We start from the raw sequence: 14,864 nt of genomic DNA, 5'->3' as shown, positions 1-14,864 counted from the left end.
TGATCCCGTGTGACTTCACCTTTTGCACCAGTCTGCCATGCGGGACCTTGTCAAAGGCTTTTCTAAAGTCCATATAGACAACATCCACTGCCCTTCCCTCATCAATCATCTTCGTCACTTCCTCAAAAAACTCAATCAAATTAGTAAGACACAACCTCCCCGTCACAAAACCAAACTGTCTCTCGCTAATAAGTTTGTTTGTTTCCAAATGGGAGTAAATCCTGTCCCGAAGAATCCTCTCTAATAGTTTCCCTACCACTGACATAAGGCTCACCGGCCTATAATTTCCTGGATTATCCTTACCACCCTTCTTAAACAAAGGAACAACAAGTAGATGGTGGATTGCTCTGAAAATTTGAAACTACAAATCAAAAATGTATGACGGAATGTGAAACGAAACATCAATTTAAATATTTGAAAATCAGAGCTCTGATTCCATGCACCTCTGAATCTGAAGTGCAGATTTAGATTCCAAACATGCTCCGACTGATTTGTTTTTTTTTAAAGCCTCCATTCTTTAGGTTGTTTGACATATATTGCAGGTGTAGTGTGTAATAAAGCAGCATTGCTGTTGACAACATACCAATTACACTTTGTTATACAGACCAATAGGACTGCCAACTACCCCGTTCAATAGTGCATTCTTACTACTCTCTGAAATTATTCTTAGAGTGTCACAGCCCTAAGTTAGTCCCACAAAAGAAAAATCACAAGAAGTTAAAAAAAGTCAAATATCGGGGGAAAAATGTTAATACTAATTTCAAAAGGACACATTGCAACAGTCAGGGAAAATCTGTTAAAATGATATTGAAGAAGAAAAGGTGAAAAGGAGAAATTGTATGAATCATGTTTTAGTGCCAGGAAGAGTTGGGTAGTAAGTGGGGAGATCATGGGTCAACACGGGAATCAAACCAACAGCTACCGAGCTGATGTTCTTCTGTGTCTCCTTTACACGCTGCACCTCAGGCAGGTCAGAGATTGCAGTTCCTTGCCCAACACTGTCCTTGTATTTGATCTACAAAGTGTGTAGATCGGGGAGGAAAGGACAAACTGTAAGCACATGACCAACAACAGTACAAACTTGCATTTATATAGAACATTAACATAGTAAAACATCCCATGGCACTTCAGAGGAGCAATTATCAAACAAAATTTGACACTGAGCTACATGAGGAGGTGTTAGGTTAGGTGACCAAAAAGCTGGATCAAACAGGTAGATTTTAATGAGTGTCTTGAAGTTGGAAAGAGAGGTAGCGAGGCAGAGGTTTAGGGAGGGAATTTCAGAGCTACAATAACACACAGACTTTGTACAAATGATGTCAAGTCACACATTGCACCACACTACACATTGGAATCTTCCCAACTGGCTGAGTGGGTAAAGGAATCAGCCAGTCTAGCACTAACTCACACAAACCAGAAAACAGGCTTGGTTTAATTCCCAGGCTGCATTGAGCAGTAGCCATGGCAACAAGTGAACAGCTACAACTGGCCTCAGTGTCCCTGTGACAAGGAAGAATAAATCAGCCAGGGATCCCAATGTTGATGTCTATCCAGCAATTTCTGCTTATGCAAAGTCAGGATGAAGCTTTATAGTAAACAGGTCAATAGCGAATATCTAAGCTCACACACTTGGGTAAGATATTGGAGGACTGCTGAAGCAAATACTGACACTGTAGTATATGGAGATCTCAAAATTTAATCTGGATTCAAAAATCTTAAAAGTTCTGATTGGAGATAATAAAAGCATGTTAACTTTGAGGTTCCGATTCAAATTTCATCAATATGCTAAAACCTGTTTAGCTGCTGTTTTGTTGGAAGCTGTGTAATCTATGCTATAGATGCTGTATTTATATAACAATCACAGCTTTCTTATGTTGCTTTTTGTTTATTTTCTCACTGCACTGCCTTGTAAAGCCCAACAAAAAATTCAAGAATTAGAAAAAGTTTAAATAAATTTGAAAAAAGGCTAGAGTAGTGATGGTAGTAAGTTGGTGGTGCGGTGGGATGTGGGGGTGGTTTGGGGTTTAAAAATATCAGCAAATCAAATTGGCAACTACCGAGCTGATGTTCTTCTGTGTCTCCTTTACGCGCTGCACCTCAGGCAGGTCAGAGATTGCAGTTCCTTGACCAACATTTTCCTTGTATTTGATCTACAACGTGTGTAGATCAGGGAGGAAAGGACAAACAGTAAGCACATAACAAACAAAAAACAAGCACAACAACTGGCACTTACATAGCGACTTTGCCATCGTAAAACACCCAAAGTGCTTCACATGAGCCATTATCAAACAACATTTGACATCAAAACACGTAAGGCAACATTAGGGAAGAGACAGGTTTTAAGGAGAGGTTTCAAGGAGGAAAGAGGTAGAGAGGCGGAGAGGTTTAGGGAAAGAATTCAAGAGCTACAATAACACGTAAACTTTATACAAACGATATCAAGCTTTGGTTTAGTTCCCAGTCTGTATTGAGGTAGTAGCAAAGCATGAAGACTTACAACTGGCCTCAGCATCCCTTGGGTTGGGAGGGAAAACTCAGCCGGTGATGCCAATGCTGTGCCTATCCACCAATTTCTGCTTCTACAAAGTCAGGATTAAGCTTTATAATGATGCTCCCCACAAATGAGCAGTCTAATCATTAGCTATGCTTACAGAAGAAAGGCCACTTGGATGAGTTGTTGTGGCTGCCGCTGCATGAATCTATACCTGAATATCAGTCAGCCCCTTCAGCAAAGGAAGGCAGAAAAAGGCAATAAACTATGTATTACATCAAACTGCACACTGCAGGCCAAAAGGGGAACTGCAGATTTCTCTGACCACATTCTGATTTGGCGAACTCAACAATTAATCTAGATTCAAAAATCTTAAAACACTAAGTTCTGATTTGAAGATAATAAAACTAAGGGGCTGAATGTTAACTTTGAAGTTCCGACTCAGAGTCCATCAATATGCTACTTGCTATGTTTATCTGCATTTTTTTTTGTGTAATCTATGCTATAGATGCTGTATTTATATAACAATCACAGCTTTCTTATGTTGCTTTTTGTTTATTTTCTCACTGCACTGCCTTGTAAAGCCCAACAAAAAATGCTTGCACGTTAATTTTTTTCACCCTCAATAATATATAAATGTCAAAATTGATGATAACCTTAAGTAAATTCCACAAAAAATTTCAAGAATTAGAAAATGTTTAAATAAATTTGAAAAAAGGTTAGAGTAGTGATGGTAGTAAGTTGGTGGTGCGGTGGGATGTGGGGATGGTTTGGGGTTTAAAAATATCAGCAAATCAAATTGGCAACTACCGAGCTGATGTTCTTCTGTGTCTCCTTTACGCGCTGCACCTCAGGCAAGTCAGAGATTGCAGTTCCTTGACCAACATTTTCCTTGTACATGATCTACAAAGTGTGTAGATCAGGGAGGAAAGGACAAACAGTAAGCACATGACAAACGAAAAGCAAACACAACTGGCATTTCCATAATAGGTTTAACGGAATAAAATATCTCAAGGCACTACACAGGAGCCATTACCAAACAAAATTTGACAACTAAACACGTAAGGCAATATTAGGACAGAACAGGTACATTTTGTGGAGTGGCTTAAAGGAGGAAAGAAAGATAGAAAGGTGGAGAGGTTCAGGGAGGGAATTCCATAGCTACAATAACATGTAAACTTTATACAAACGATGCCAAGCCTGAGACTGCACCACACTACACATTGGAATTCTCACCATTGGCCCAGTGGGTAAAGGCGTCAGACAGTCTAGTACTAACTCACAGAATGCAGAAAGTGGCCATAGTTCTAATTCCAAGACTGTGTTAATGGAGTACCCATGGCAACACGTGAAGAGCTACAACCGGCCTCAGCGTCCCCGAGGCCGAAATGGAAAACCCGAGCCGGTGATGCCGATGTCGATCTAGCAATTTCAGCTTCTGCAAAGTCAGGATTAAACTTTAGTGTTGAATAGCCTACCAATTATCTAAGCCTACAGAAGAAGGACCACTTGGGTAAGATGGTGGTGGGCTTCTGGACCATGAATCGATACCACTGTATCAGTCACCCCCTTCAGCAAAGGAGGGTAGAAAGAGGGAAATAAAGTATATATTGCATCAAACTGGACACTGCAGGCCAAAAAAAAAGGGGAACTGAAGGTTAGGTATGTGATTTTGTTTGAGCACAATTAAACCTTTTCAGTAAATGGTCTCAAATGACAAGTACCTTCAATGTAAGCAATAAAATAAAACAAAAACATTCTCCTGCGGTACCACTTAGAACTAATCGCATATTTTATTTATTACTTTGCATTCTAATAATTTGTAGACCTAATGGAGATTAGGAACTGATAGTTTACAACATACTAGAAAAAGAAATATAACATTTTCTGTTTAAGATGAATGTACCAGACCATATCACTTAAATTCAATGTAGAATAAAAAATTAAAATAAAAATTAAAAAATACACTAAATTGATTCTAATAGTTTCAAACAGATTTCATTACTAAAAAGATCCAGCTCAATTTGGATGTTTTTAAATCCTGAAGATGCTAAAAGTGAAGGACTGATTTCCTTTTCTCTAATGAAATTCTGATTGGTAGATCTCAAAAATTAATTTAGGTTCAAAAAATGTAAAAACTAAGTTCAGATTCAGAGAGAATAAAAGTATGGGACTGAATGTTAACTTTGAGGTTCTGATTCAAATTCCATCAATATGCTCGAGCCTGTTTACCCACTGTATTGTTCAAAGCGGTGTAATCTACGCTGCATTCATTTAAAATCATGGTTTTGTTATGTTGCTTTTTATTTACTTTGTCACTGCACTGTATTGTAAAGCTTGACAAAAAAAGTTTACACAATAATGTTTGCCCTCAAAACATATGTCAAAATTCATTAAAAAAAACTGAAGTAAATTTCACAAAAGTGTCTCAAAAATTAGAAAAGGTTAAAATAAATTTGAAAAAAAGACTAGAAAAAATGACATTAATTGTGTTTAGTGGTAGAAAATACTGGGTAGTACGGGCGAGAAATACTGGGTTAACAAAGGGGAATCAAATTGGCAACTACCGCACTGATGTTCTTCTGTGTCTGCTTTACACGCTGCACCTCAGGCAGGTCAGAGATTGCAGTTCCTTGACCTACACTTTCCTTGTATTTGATCTACAGAGTGTGTGGATCAGGGAGGAAAGGACAAAGAGTAAGCACATGACAAATAAACAACAACAACTACCAGCATTTGTATAGCGTCTTTAACGTAGTAAAATGGTCCAAGGCACTTCACAAAAGCTATAATCAAACAAAATTTGACACCGAACCACATAACGAAACATTAGGACAAAAGAGGTAGGTTTTAAGGAGTGGCTTAAAGGAGGAAAGAGCGGTGGTGAGGTGGAGATGTATAGGAAGGGAATGCCAGAGCTACAGTAACAAGTAGACATTATACAAATGATGTCAAACTACACACGGCACCGCTCTATACATTGGTTTCGCCCCCATCGGCCTAAAGGGTAAAGACATCAGCCAGTCTAGAACTAACTCACACAAACCAGTAAGCGGCCTTGGTTTAATTCCCAGTCTGTGTCGAGATAGTAGCCATGGCAACAGCTGAAGAGCTACAACTTCCCTCAGCATCCCTGAGGCTGGGATGGAAAACTCAGCCGCGGGTGTCAATGTTGATGACTATCCAGCAATTTCTACTTCTGCAAATTTATAGTTATGCTCCCCATGGTTGAATGGCCTACTCATTATCTAAGCTTACAGAATAAGGACCACTTGGGTGAGATAGTAATGGACAGCTGCAACATGTATCTATACTGCGGTAGATTTCAGCCCCTTCAGCAAACAAGGGTAGGAAGAGGGGAATAAAGAATGTATAACATCAAACTACACACTGCAGGCTAAAAGGGGAAGCTTAGGTTTCACCAATGAAATTCTGATTTGGAGAGCTCAACAGTTAATCTGGCTTTAAAAGTCTCGAAAACTAAGCTCAGATTTGGAACTAATAAAAGTATGAGGCTAAATGTTAACTGATTCAAATTCCATCAATATGTTCATGTCTGTTTGCCTGCTGTTTATGGGAAGCTGTGTAATCTATGCTTTAGATGCTGTATTCATGTTACAATCATGGTTTTCTTACGCTGCTTTTTGTTTACTTTCTCACTGCACTGTATTAAAAAAGTCTGACAAAAAAGTGCTTAAACATTATTTTTTCCACCCCAATAATATATAAATTTCAAAAATGGTTAAAAAAATCTTGAGAAAATTGCAGAACAAAATTTCAAGAATTAGAAAAAGTTAAGATAAATTGAAAAAAAAATAGAAAAAAAATGACAATTGTATTTATTGGTAGGAAATGTTGGGTAGTAAGGGTGAGGTAAGGGGGGAGGGAGGGGGGTGGAATGGAAATCATGGGTTAAAAAAAGGATGGCAACTACCGAGCTGATGTTCTTCTGTGTCTCCTTTACACGCTGCACCTCAGGCAGGTCAGAGATTGCAATTCCTTGACCAACACTTTCCTTGTATTTGATCTACAAAGTGTGTAGATCAGGGAGGAAAGGACAAACTGTCAGCACATGACAAACAAACAACAACAACTAACAACATTTGTATAGTGCTTTTAATATTGTAAAATGGGCCAAGAGCCATTATCAAACAAAATTTGACACCGAAACACGCAAGGCAATATTAGGACAGAAGAGTAAGGTTTTAAGGAGTGGCTTAACGTTTGAAAGGGAAGTAGAGAAGCAGAGAGGTTTAGGACAGGAAGTCCAGGACTCCAATAACACGCAGACTTCATACAAACAATATCAAGTCACAGACTGCACCACACTACACATGGAATTCTCCCCCATTCGCTTAGTGATAAAGGCAGCACCCAGTCTAGCACTAACTCACACAAACTAGTAAGTGGACTTGGTTTAATTCCCAGTCTGTGGTGAGGTAGTAGCTATGGCAACACATAAAGAGCTGGCCTCAGTGTTCTTGAGGCTGGGAGGAAAAACCCTGCCAGGGATGCCAATGTTGATGTCTATCCAGCAATTTCTGCCTCTGCAAAGTTAGGATTCAGATTTATAGTGATGCACCCTACAGTTGAATAACCTACTCATTATCGATGCTTACAGAAGAAGGGCCACTTGGGTGGGATGGTGTAGGGATGTCAGTACATGAATTCATACCATAGTATAATACAGACCCTTCAGCAAAGGAGAACAGAAAGAGGGGAATAAAGCGTATAGTACATCAAATTACACAATGCAGGCCAAAAGACAAACTGTAGGTTTCGCCGATGAAATTCTGATTGGTTGATCTCAAAATTTACCCCGATTCAAAAGCCTCAAAAACAAAGTTCTGGCTCTGAGGTTATAAAGATATGGGGATAAATGGTAACTTTGAGGTTCTATTCAAATTCCATCAATATGCTCATGCCTGTTTACTTGCTGTTTATGGGAAGCTGTGTAATCTATGCTGTGGATGCTGTAATCATATTACAATCATGGTTTTCTTACGCTGCTTTTTGTTTACTTTCTCACTTCACTGTATTGTCAAGCCTGACCAAAAAATGTACACATTAAGTTTTTCACCCTCAATTATATATAAATGTCAAAATTCATTCAAAAAAACTGAAGTAAATTCCACAAAAAAGTTTTAAGAATTAGAAAAAGTTTAAATAAGTTAGAGAAAAGGCTAGAAAAAAATGACATTAATTGTGTTTATTGGTAGGAAATGTTGGGTAGAAGGTGGGGGCTGTGTTGGGGTGTGTGTTATGGGTTAACAAAAAGGGAAATCAAATAGGCAACTACCGAGCTGATGTTCTTCTGTGTCTCCTTTACACGCTTCACCTCAGGCAGGTCAGAGATTGCAGTTCCTTGACCAACACTTTCCTTATATTTGATCTACAAAGTGTGTAGATCAGGGAGGAAAGGACAAACTGTAAGCACATGACAAACAAGCAACAACTAACAGCATTTGTATAGTGCTTTTAATATTGTAAAATGGGCCAAGAACCATTATCAAACAAAATTTGACACCAAAACACGCAAGGCAATATTAGGACAGAAGAGTTAGGTTTTAAAGAGTGGCTTAACATTGAAAAGGGAAGTAGAGAAGCAGAGGTTTAGGACAGGAAGTCCAGGACTCCAATAACACGCAGACTTCATACAAACAATATCAAGTCACAGACTGCACCACACTACGCATGGAATTCTCCCCCATTTGCTTAGTGGGAAAGGCACCACCCAGTCTAGCACTAACTCACACAAACCAGTAAGTGTTGAGGTAGTAGCTATGGCAACACATAAAGAGCTGGCCTCAGCATCCTTGAGGCTGTGAGGAAAAACCCTGCCAGGGATGCCAATGTTGATGTCTATCCAGCAATTTCTCCCTCTGCAAAGTTAGGATTCAGATTTATAGTGATGCACCCTACAGTTGAATAACCTACTCATTATCGATGCTTACAGAAGAAGGGCCACTTGGGTGGGATGGTGTAGGGATGTCAGTGCATGAATTCATACCATAGTATAATACAGACCCTTCAGCAAAGGAGGACAGAAAGAGGGGAATAAAGCGTATAGTACATCAAATTACACAATGCAGGCCAAAAGACAAACTGTAGGTTTCGCCGATGAAATTCTGATTGGTTGATCTCAAAAGTTATCCCGATTCAAAAGCCTCAAAAATGAAGTTCTGGCTCTGAGGTTATAAAGATATGGGGATAAATGGTAACTTTGAGGTTCTATTCAAATTCCATCAATATGCTCATGCCTGTTTACTTGCTGTTTATGGGAAGCTGTGTAATCTATGCTGTGGATGCTGTAATCATATTACAATCATGGTTTTCTTACGCTGCTTTTTGTTTACTTTCTCACTTCACTGTATTGTCAAGCCTGACCAAAAATGTACACATTAAGTTTTTCACCTTCAATTATATATAAATGTCAAAATTCATTCAAAAAAACTGAAGTAAATTCCACAAAAAAGTGTCAAGAATTAGAAAAAGTTTAAATAAATTAGAGAAAAGGCTAGAAAAAAATGACATTAATTGTGTTTATTGGTAGGAAATGTTGGGTAGAAGGTGGGGGCGGTGTTGGGGTGTGTGTTATGGGTTAACAAAAAGGGGAATCAAATTGGCGACTACTGAGCTGATGTTCTTCTGTGTCTCCTTTACACGCTGCACCTCAGGCAGGTCAGAGATTGCAGTTCCTTGACCAACACTTTCCTTATATTTGATCTACAAAGTGTGTAGATCAGGGAGGAAAGGACAAACTGTAAGCACATGACAAACAAGCAACAACTTACAGCATTTATAGTGCCTTTGACATCGTAAAAAGTCCCAAGGCGCTTCACAAGAGCCATTGTCAAACAAAATCTGACACCAAAGCACATAATGCAATATGAGAACAGAAGAAATAGGTTTTATGGGGTCTCTTAAAAGGAGAAGAGAGAGGTAGAGAGACGGAGAGGTTTATGGAGGGAATTCTAGAGCTACACCAACACGGAGACTTTATACAATGCCACGCCAAAAACTGCACCACACTACACATTGGACTCTCCCCCATTGGCCGAGAGGCCAATCTAGGCACAGCCAGTCTAGCAGTAACTCACATAAACTAGTGAACGACTGTGTCATAATTTCGAGTCTGTATTGAGTTAGTAGCCGTGCCAACACGCGAAGAGCTATAACCGGCCTCAGAGTCCCTGGGATAGGGATGGAAATCTCAACTCCGATTCTAATGTTGATGTTTATCCACCAATTTCCGCTTCAGCAAAGTCAGGATGAAACTTTATAGTGATGTTCCCCATTGTTGAATAGCCTACTGATGATCCAGCCTTACAGAAGGAGGGCCACTTGGATGAAATGGTGGCGGGTTGTGGGAGCATGAATCAATGTGTCGTACAATTCAACCCCTTCAGCAAAGGAGGGAATAATGTATCACCTCAAACTAAACACTGCAGCTCAAAAAGGGGAACTGCAGGTTTCTCTGATCACATTCTGATTTGGTGATCGCAACAATTCATCTGGATTTAAAAATCTTAAACACAAAGTTCTGATTTAGAGATAATAAAAGTTTGGGGCTAAATGGTAACTTTGAGGTTCTGATTCAAATTCCATCAATACGCTGGAGCCTGTTTACCTGCTGTTTATTGGAAACTGTGTAATCTATACTGTGGATGCAGTTTAAATATTACAATTAGTTGTGTTATGTTGCTTTATATTTACTTTCTCAATGCATTGCATTGTAAAGCCTGACAAAAAATTCTTGCACATTATTTTCTTCCCCCCTTCCAAAATATATAAATGTCAAAATTGCTTAAAAAAAAACCTACGTGAATTCCACAAAAAAGTTTCAAGAATTAGAAAATGTTAAAATAAAATTGAAAAAAGAAAAGCAAGAAATTACATTAATTAATTATTGGTAGGAAATGTTGGGTAGTAAGGAGGCGGATTGCGGGTTAAAAAAAGGGGGGAATCAAATTGGCAACTACCGAGCTGATGTTCTTCTGTGTCTCTTTTACGCGCTGCACCTCAGGTAGGTCAGAGATCGCAGTTCCTTGACCAATACTTTCCTTGTATTTGATCTACAAAGTGTGTAGATCAGGGAAGAAAGGACAAACTGTAAGCACATGATAAACAGTAACGCACAGACTTTCTGAAAATAGTGCTGCACCAAACTACACATTGGACTCTCCCCCCCCCCCATTGACCAAACCATCCAATTGTAAATCAGATGGACGAGCAAGTCCCTGGCCTTGATGTTAGCTCCGCTGCGCAGCAGCAAACAAGCGGAGGGGGTGGGAACATATAATTTAAATGGGACAGAGAACTTTCCTGCTCTATTTGACCGACTGTAGTTTTAAATTGCCGGTGGCAAGGACACCCGCCCCAAACTAGTAGGGTCCTATTAAAATGTACAGGTCAGTCTTCGATCTAACCAGAGGCTTGAGTGGGGAGCAGTGACCGCTTCCCCACTAAGCCAAACCTGCCAGGAACAGCAGCTAGGGCCAGAAGAGATAATTTTTACATTTTTTTTAAAGATTCCTTGGCGGTCAGGAGGAGTCGAAGAGATCCAGTTGCTCCCTGCCCCCTCCCCTTGATAGGCAAATCCCTGTCGGAGACTTCTAGTTGACTTGCCTTGTGCCGGAGACCATTCCTGCCAGTTCCTGAAGGCGGCCGGCCCCCTGCTACCTGAATTCCCATTCGCCCCCCACCCACCAGCCAGGCAGTGAATCCTGCCAGGTTCAGGTGGGCGTCTGATCTTGCATATGTAATTGAGGCCCGGAGCTAAAATCTCTCCAAGGCCTTAGCCCGCTATTTTGTCACTAGCCCTGGGCCCACCCCTATGCATCGATCCTGCAATGAGTTAAAATTGAGGCTCCTGCTTCATTCCCAATTAAACTGCTGTAGCAGACAGAACAGCACCTGGAGACCTACAACAGGCCTCAGGATCCCTGGGCTAGGAAGAGAAAAACAAAATCAGCCAGTATTCCCGCTCTCCAGAAATGTATTCCCCATGATGAAAAGCCTACTGATAATATTTGCTTAAATTCATATGGGAAGAAAGGCCACGTGGGGAATGTATTGTAGGGCCGAGTGTGTATCCATACCCAGTATAACATTCAGCAGAAAACAGTGAACGGAATGGGAAAAAAATACCCTGTGTCAAACCACACACTGCAAGCAAAAAAGACAATTGCAGGTTAGACATGTCATCTATTTGTATTTTAGTTTTCCTTTTTGATAGAGCAGCTGATTAAGTGGGCCAAGGTTTTGCTTATGTATTCATTTTTAACTTGATGAAGTCTTTGGTTAATTCCATGAAAATCAAAAATTAGAAAATAAGTTCAAGTTAAATTGAAATAAAAATAGACCAGAGACATTGTGTTTAGTGCCAGGAAGGATTGGGTAGTAAAGGAGCATTATTGAGTAACACGGAGGGGATTCAAATGACAGCTACCGAGCTGATGTTCTTCTGTGTCTCCTTTACGCGCTGCACCTCAGGCAGGTCAGAGATTGCAGTTCCTTGACCAACACTTTCCTTGTATTTGATCTACAAAGTGTGTAGATCAGGGAGGAAAGGACAAACTGTAAATGCATAACAAACAACGACAAGTAGACTGAGACAAACTACATCTCGCAACAAATTAGACACTGCAACAAACTGCAAACATCAAACCACAAAGTATCGATGAATAACAGAACTCTTGCATTATACAAAACAAATATGCACCCAATTAGCTAAAATTAATTTTGATCTATTTTAATTCAGTTAGATATTTTGCTTGTAATTATATGAATTTTGTATGTGTGGCATTAAACAGCAAATATTTAATAATGAAATTGGTTTTCTTACACTGATGGGCAATTAGTTTTAACCTTAGAATCAATGTGATAAGATAACATGCTTAGTCAAGTAGAGTGCATAAAGTTTCAGTTATTATATTCAATATTCCCAGCTATTTTATTGTAATCGTTATTACAAATATGTTCAAACGTAGTTAGCTTGGAGACATGTGGGTGGCCAGCTGATGTAAAAAAAAACTGCTTTCAATTTTTTCTTTTGAAGAAACCAGTGATGAAGTAAATCTAAACTCCTGAAATTGAGTTCAAGATATAAGCGACGGTGGACTGATATTAAGTACTGAATCCACACCTACAGGTCTGATTTAAAAATTCCAATACAGCAGTCCGAGCCTGAAGGCCGGATTTTCATTTTCGGGTTGGGACCCTGATAACTGAAACATTTTCGGGTCCCGATCCCGCGCCGCATCAGCGTCGAAATTTTTAAATGCTGAATAAGTAATTGGCCTGGGAGTGGGTCCGGCGGCCAATTAGAGACGTGGGGGTGTTATGGAGGCGGGAGCAGGGAATTGAAAGCAATTTTTAAAGGCAGCCATGGCTGGGTTTGCTGTTGCTACTACAAATGAGTCACCAGGAATCTCAGAAGGCCTGTGTGGGCATGGGAATGTGTTGCCTTGCACCCTGCCCCTCCCTCGCTGTCCTCCTGCTGCCCAGGAGGTTGCATCTGTCGCAGCTCATCCTGGCTGTTCTGTTAGAGTGGCCTGTTTCCATCTGAACTCCCTCAGCTGGGCTTTGTGCACTCACCAGGCCTTCCTGTGCCAACCCCAGCTGCCACAGTGATGCCGGCGAGCCCATTTCCCTCTCCAATTTCCTGCCACTCTCCACTGTGACATTAAACTCTTCTAGCTGCAGTAATAGCCACACTGAGACTCATCTGAAGCAGCTAAGCTTTATTTGCTGTCTCTGAATTAATTTGATCAGCCCTTCCCATAGCCCTCATGTCCCTCTACACTGTTCATGTCTTCAGAACCCTGTCGTGTTTCCCAGCCTTTAAAAATTACTCTGATTCCGACAAGCCTTTTAACGAGCTCTTTAATGAGCTCAACAGGTAATTAATTGGAGGCGCGCACCCGACCCACTCCCTCCCTGACAGCGGCACGTTGACAATAGTATCACATTCTGGAGGCGGCAGGACCCAGTGCCGACCTCTGGGAATGTGATATTCAAATCGCGCTCGCAGCCGCTCCCACAAGCAGTGGTGTTTGAAAATCCCGCCTTGAGTTTCCAAATCACAATTCATTTTTGGATAATTCCAAAGTGAATCAGGATTTGGAAATCCCAAAAGTGAATCTTGATTTCAAGATTCCAAAAATGGTGATCAAAATTTGAATCTGAAATTTTGATCCAGATTCTCCCAATGCATGCAAATCCATTACTATAGATTTGTCTTTTAAAACCTTGGCTGTTCGGGTATCTCTCCCCAGTAACATTTACTACCCGTTTGTGTTGTGTCTATAATAAAGCTCTTCTGATGTGTTTGTTGGTTATTTATCTTTCCCACAAGACTCTCTGCCACTCTTGCAGTTTTATTCCAACAATTGTTTTCAAAAATTGTTCATGCTTCAAAACTGAGAACGAGTTGGAATGATTTCAAAAATAAAGCAGAAATGAGAGAGAAACTGTATGAATGGACTGTAGTTAAGTGACATAATGGGTTAGGTGGTCTGGGTGGATCATGGGATGACATAAGGGAATTAAACCAGCAGCTACCGTGCTGATGTTCTTCTGCGTCTCCTTTACACGCTTCACCTCAGGCAGGTCAGAGATTGCCGTTCCTTGACCAATATTGTCCTTGTATTTGATCTACAAGTATGTAGATCAGGGAGGAAAGGACAAACAGTAAGCACATGACAAAGAATTGGATGCATATTGTAGACAAACTGTAAACCACATTAATTCACGCAGCATTAGTTCACAGATGTAATAAACTATGTACTTCATTGCATACAACAAACTAAATCTGGTGCCAATCTGCACACTGTGTGTCATTTGTTAACTAATTTGTTAACTGGTCCCAAGCATCCAAAACACTTTCTGTGAGTAACATTTGGTTTAGGTCATGTCTTTTAAAAATGATTAATGCTTATTATTTCATACCCATAAGAGTTATTTAGTTAAAAGTTGTTGGTGAATTAGAATTTCATTTAAATCTTTGAAGGAAAAGAATATAACTATAAGATTAAGCATTTTAGTTGGAAGCACTGTTAGAAAAATTAAACTCGGTGTTACCACTAACTTTGTTGCAATTGTTTTAAAGAAAGGGGGTGAATTTCCACAGAAGTCCTCCTGCACATACTCCGTGACTGGTGGAAGAGTATTGACACCATTGTTTTGGTTTTCCACAGCTCTTCCGGCCAAGTTACAGTGAATGAGCAGGAGAACTTTGTTGAAATTCACCTCCAAAGCTCTTTGTGAAAGTGACTGGCTTTAAACTTTAAAAACACAAGGTAAATGAGGTTATGTTAACTTTCAAAATAAAACCAGAACACAGAATAATGACTTTCACCATTGATAGAGT

The 14,864-nt window shown here is 39.9% G+C and overlaps 1 protein-coding gene across 1 annotated transcript in view; it reads right to left on the bottom strand.

The window, feature by feature from the left end:
• neb (nebulin) overlaps positions 1-14,864 on the bottom strand; it is a 361,674-nt gene that overhangs the window by 17,638 nt on the left and 329,172 nt on the right. Inside the window, exons 141-148 of the mRNA XM_068036260.1 lie at positions 14,057-14,149; positions 11,943-12,035; positions 10,474-10,566; positions 9,125-9,217; positions 5,059-5,151; positions 3,302-3,394; positions 2,058-2,150; positions 923-1,015 (exon numbers count right to left, since the gene is read on the bottom strand). Of these exons, the coding sequence (XP_067892361.1) occupies positions 923-1,015; positions 2,058-2,150; positions 3,302-3,394; positions 5,059-5,151; positions 9,125-9,217; positions 10,474-10,566; positions 11,943-12,035; positions 14,057-14,149 (744 nt within the window). The remainder of the gene's footprint in view (positions 1-922; positions 1,016-2,057; positions 2,151-3,301; positions 3,395-5,058; positions 5,152-9,124; positions 9,218-10,473; positions 10,567-11,942; positions 12,036-14,056; positions 14,150-14,864) is intronic.

Source organism: Heterodontus francisci, chromosome 7, assembly GCF_036365525.1.
Source record: "Heterodontus francisci isolate sHetFra1 chromosome 7, sHetFra1.hap1, whole genome shotgun sequence".
NCBI lineage: Eukaryota > Metazoa > Chordata > Chondrichthyes > Heterodontiformes > Heterodontidae > Heterodontus > Heterodontus francisci.
Note: the sequence above shows the minus strand (reverse complement) of the source record. Positions and strands in the feature narration are given on the sequence as shown.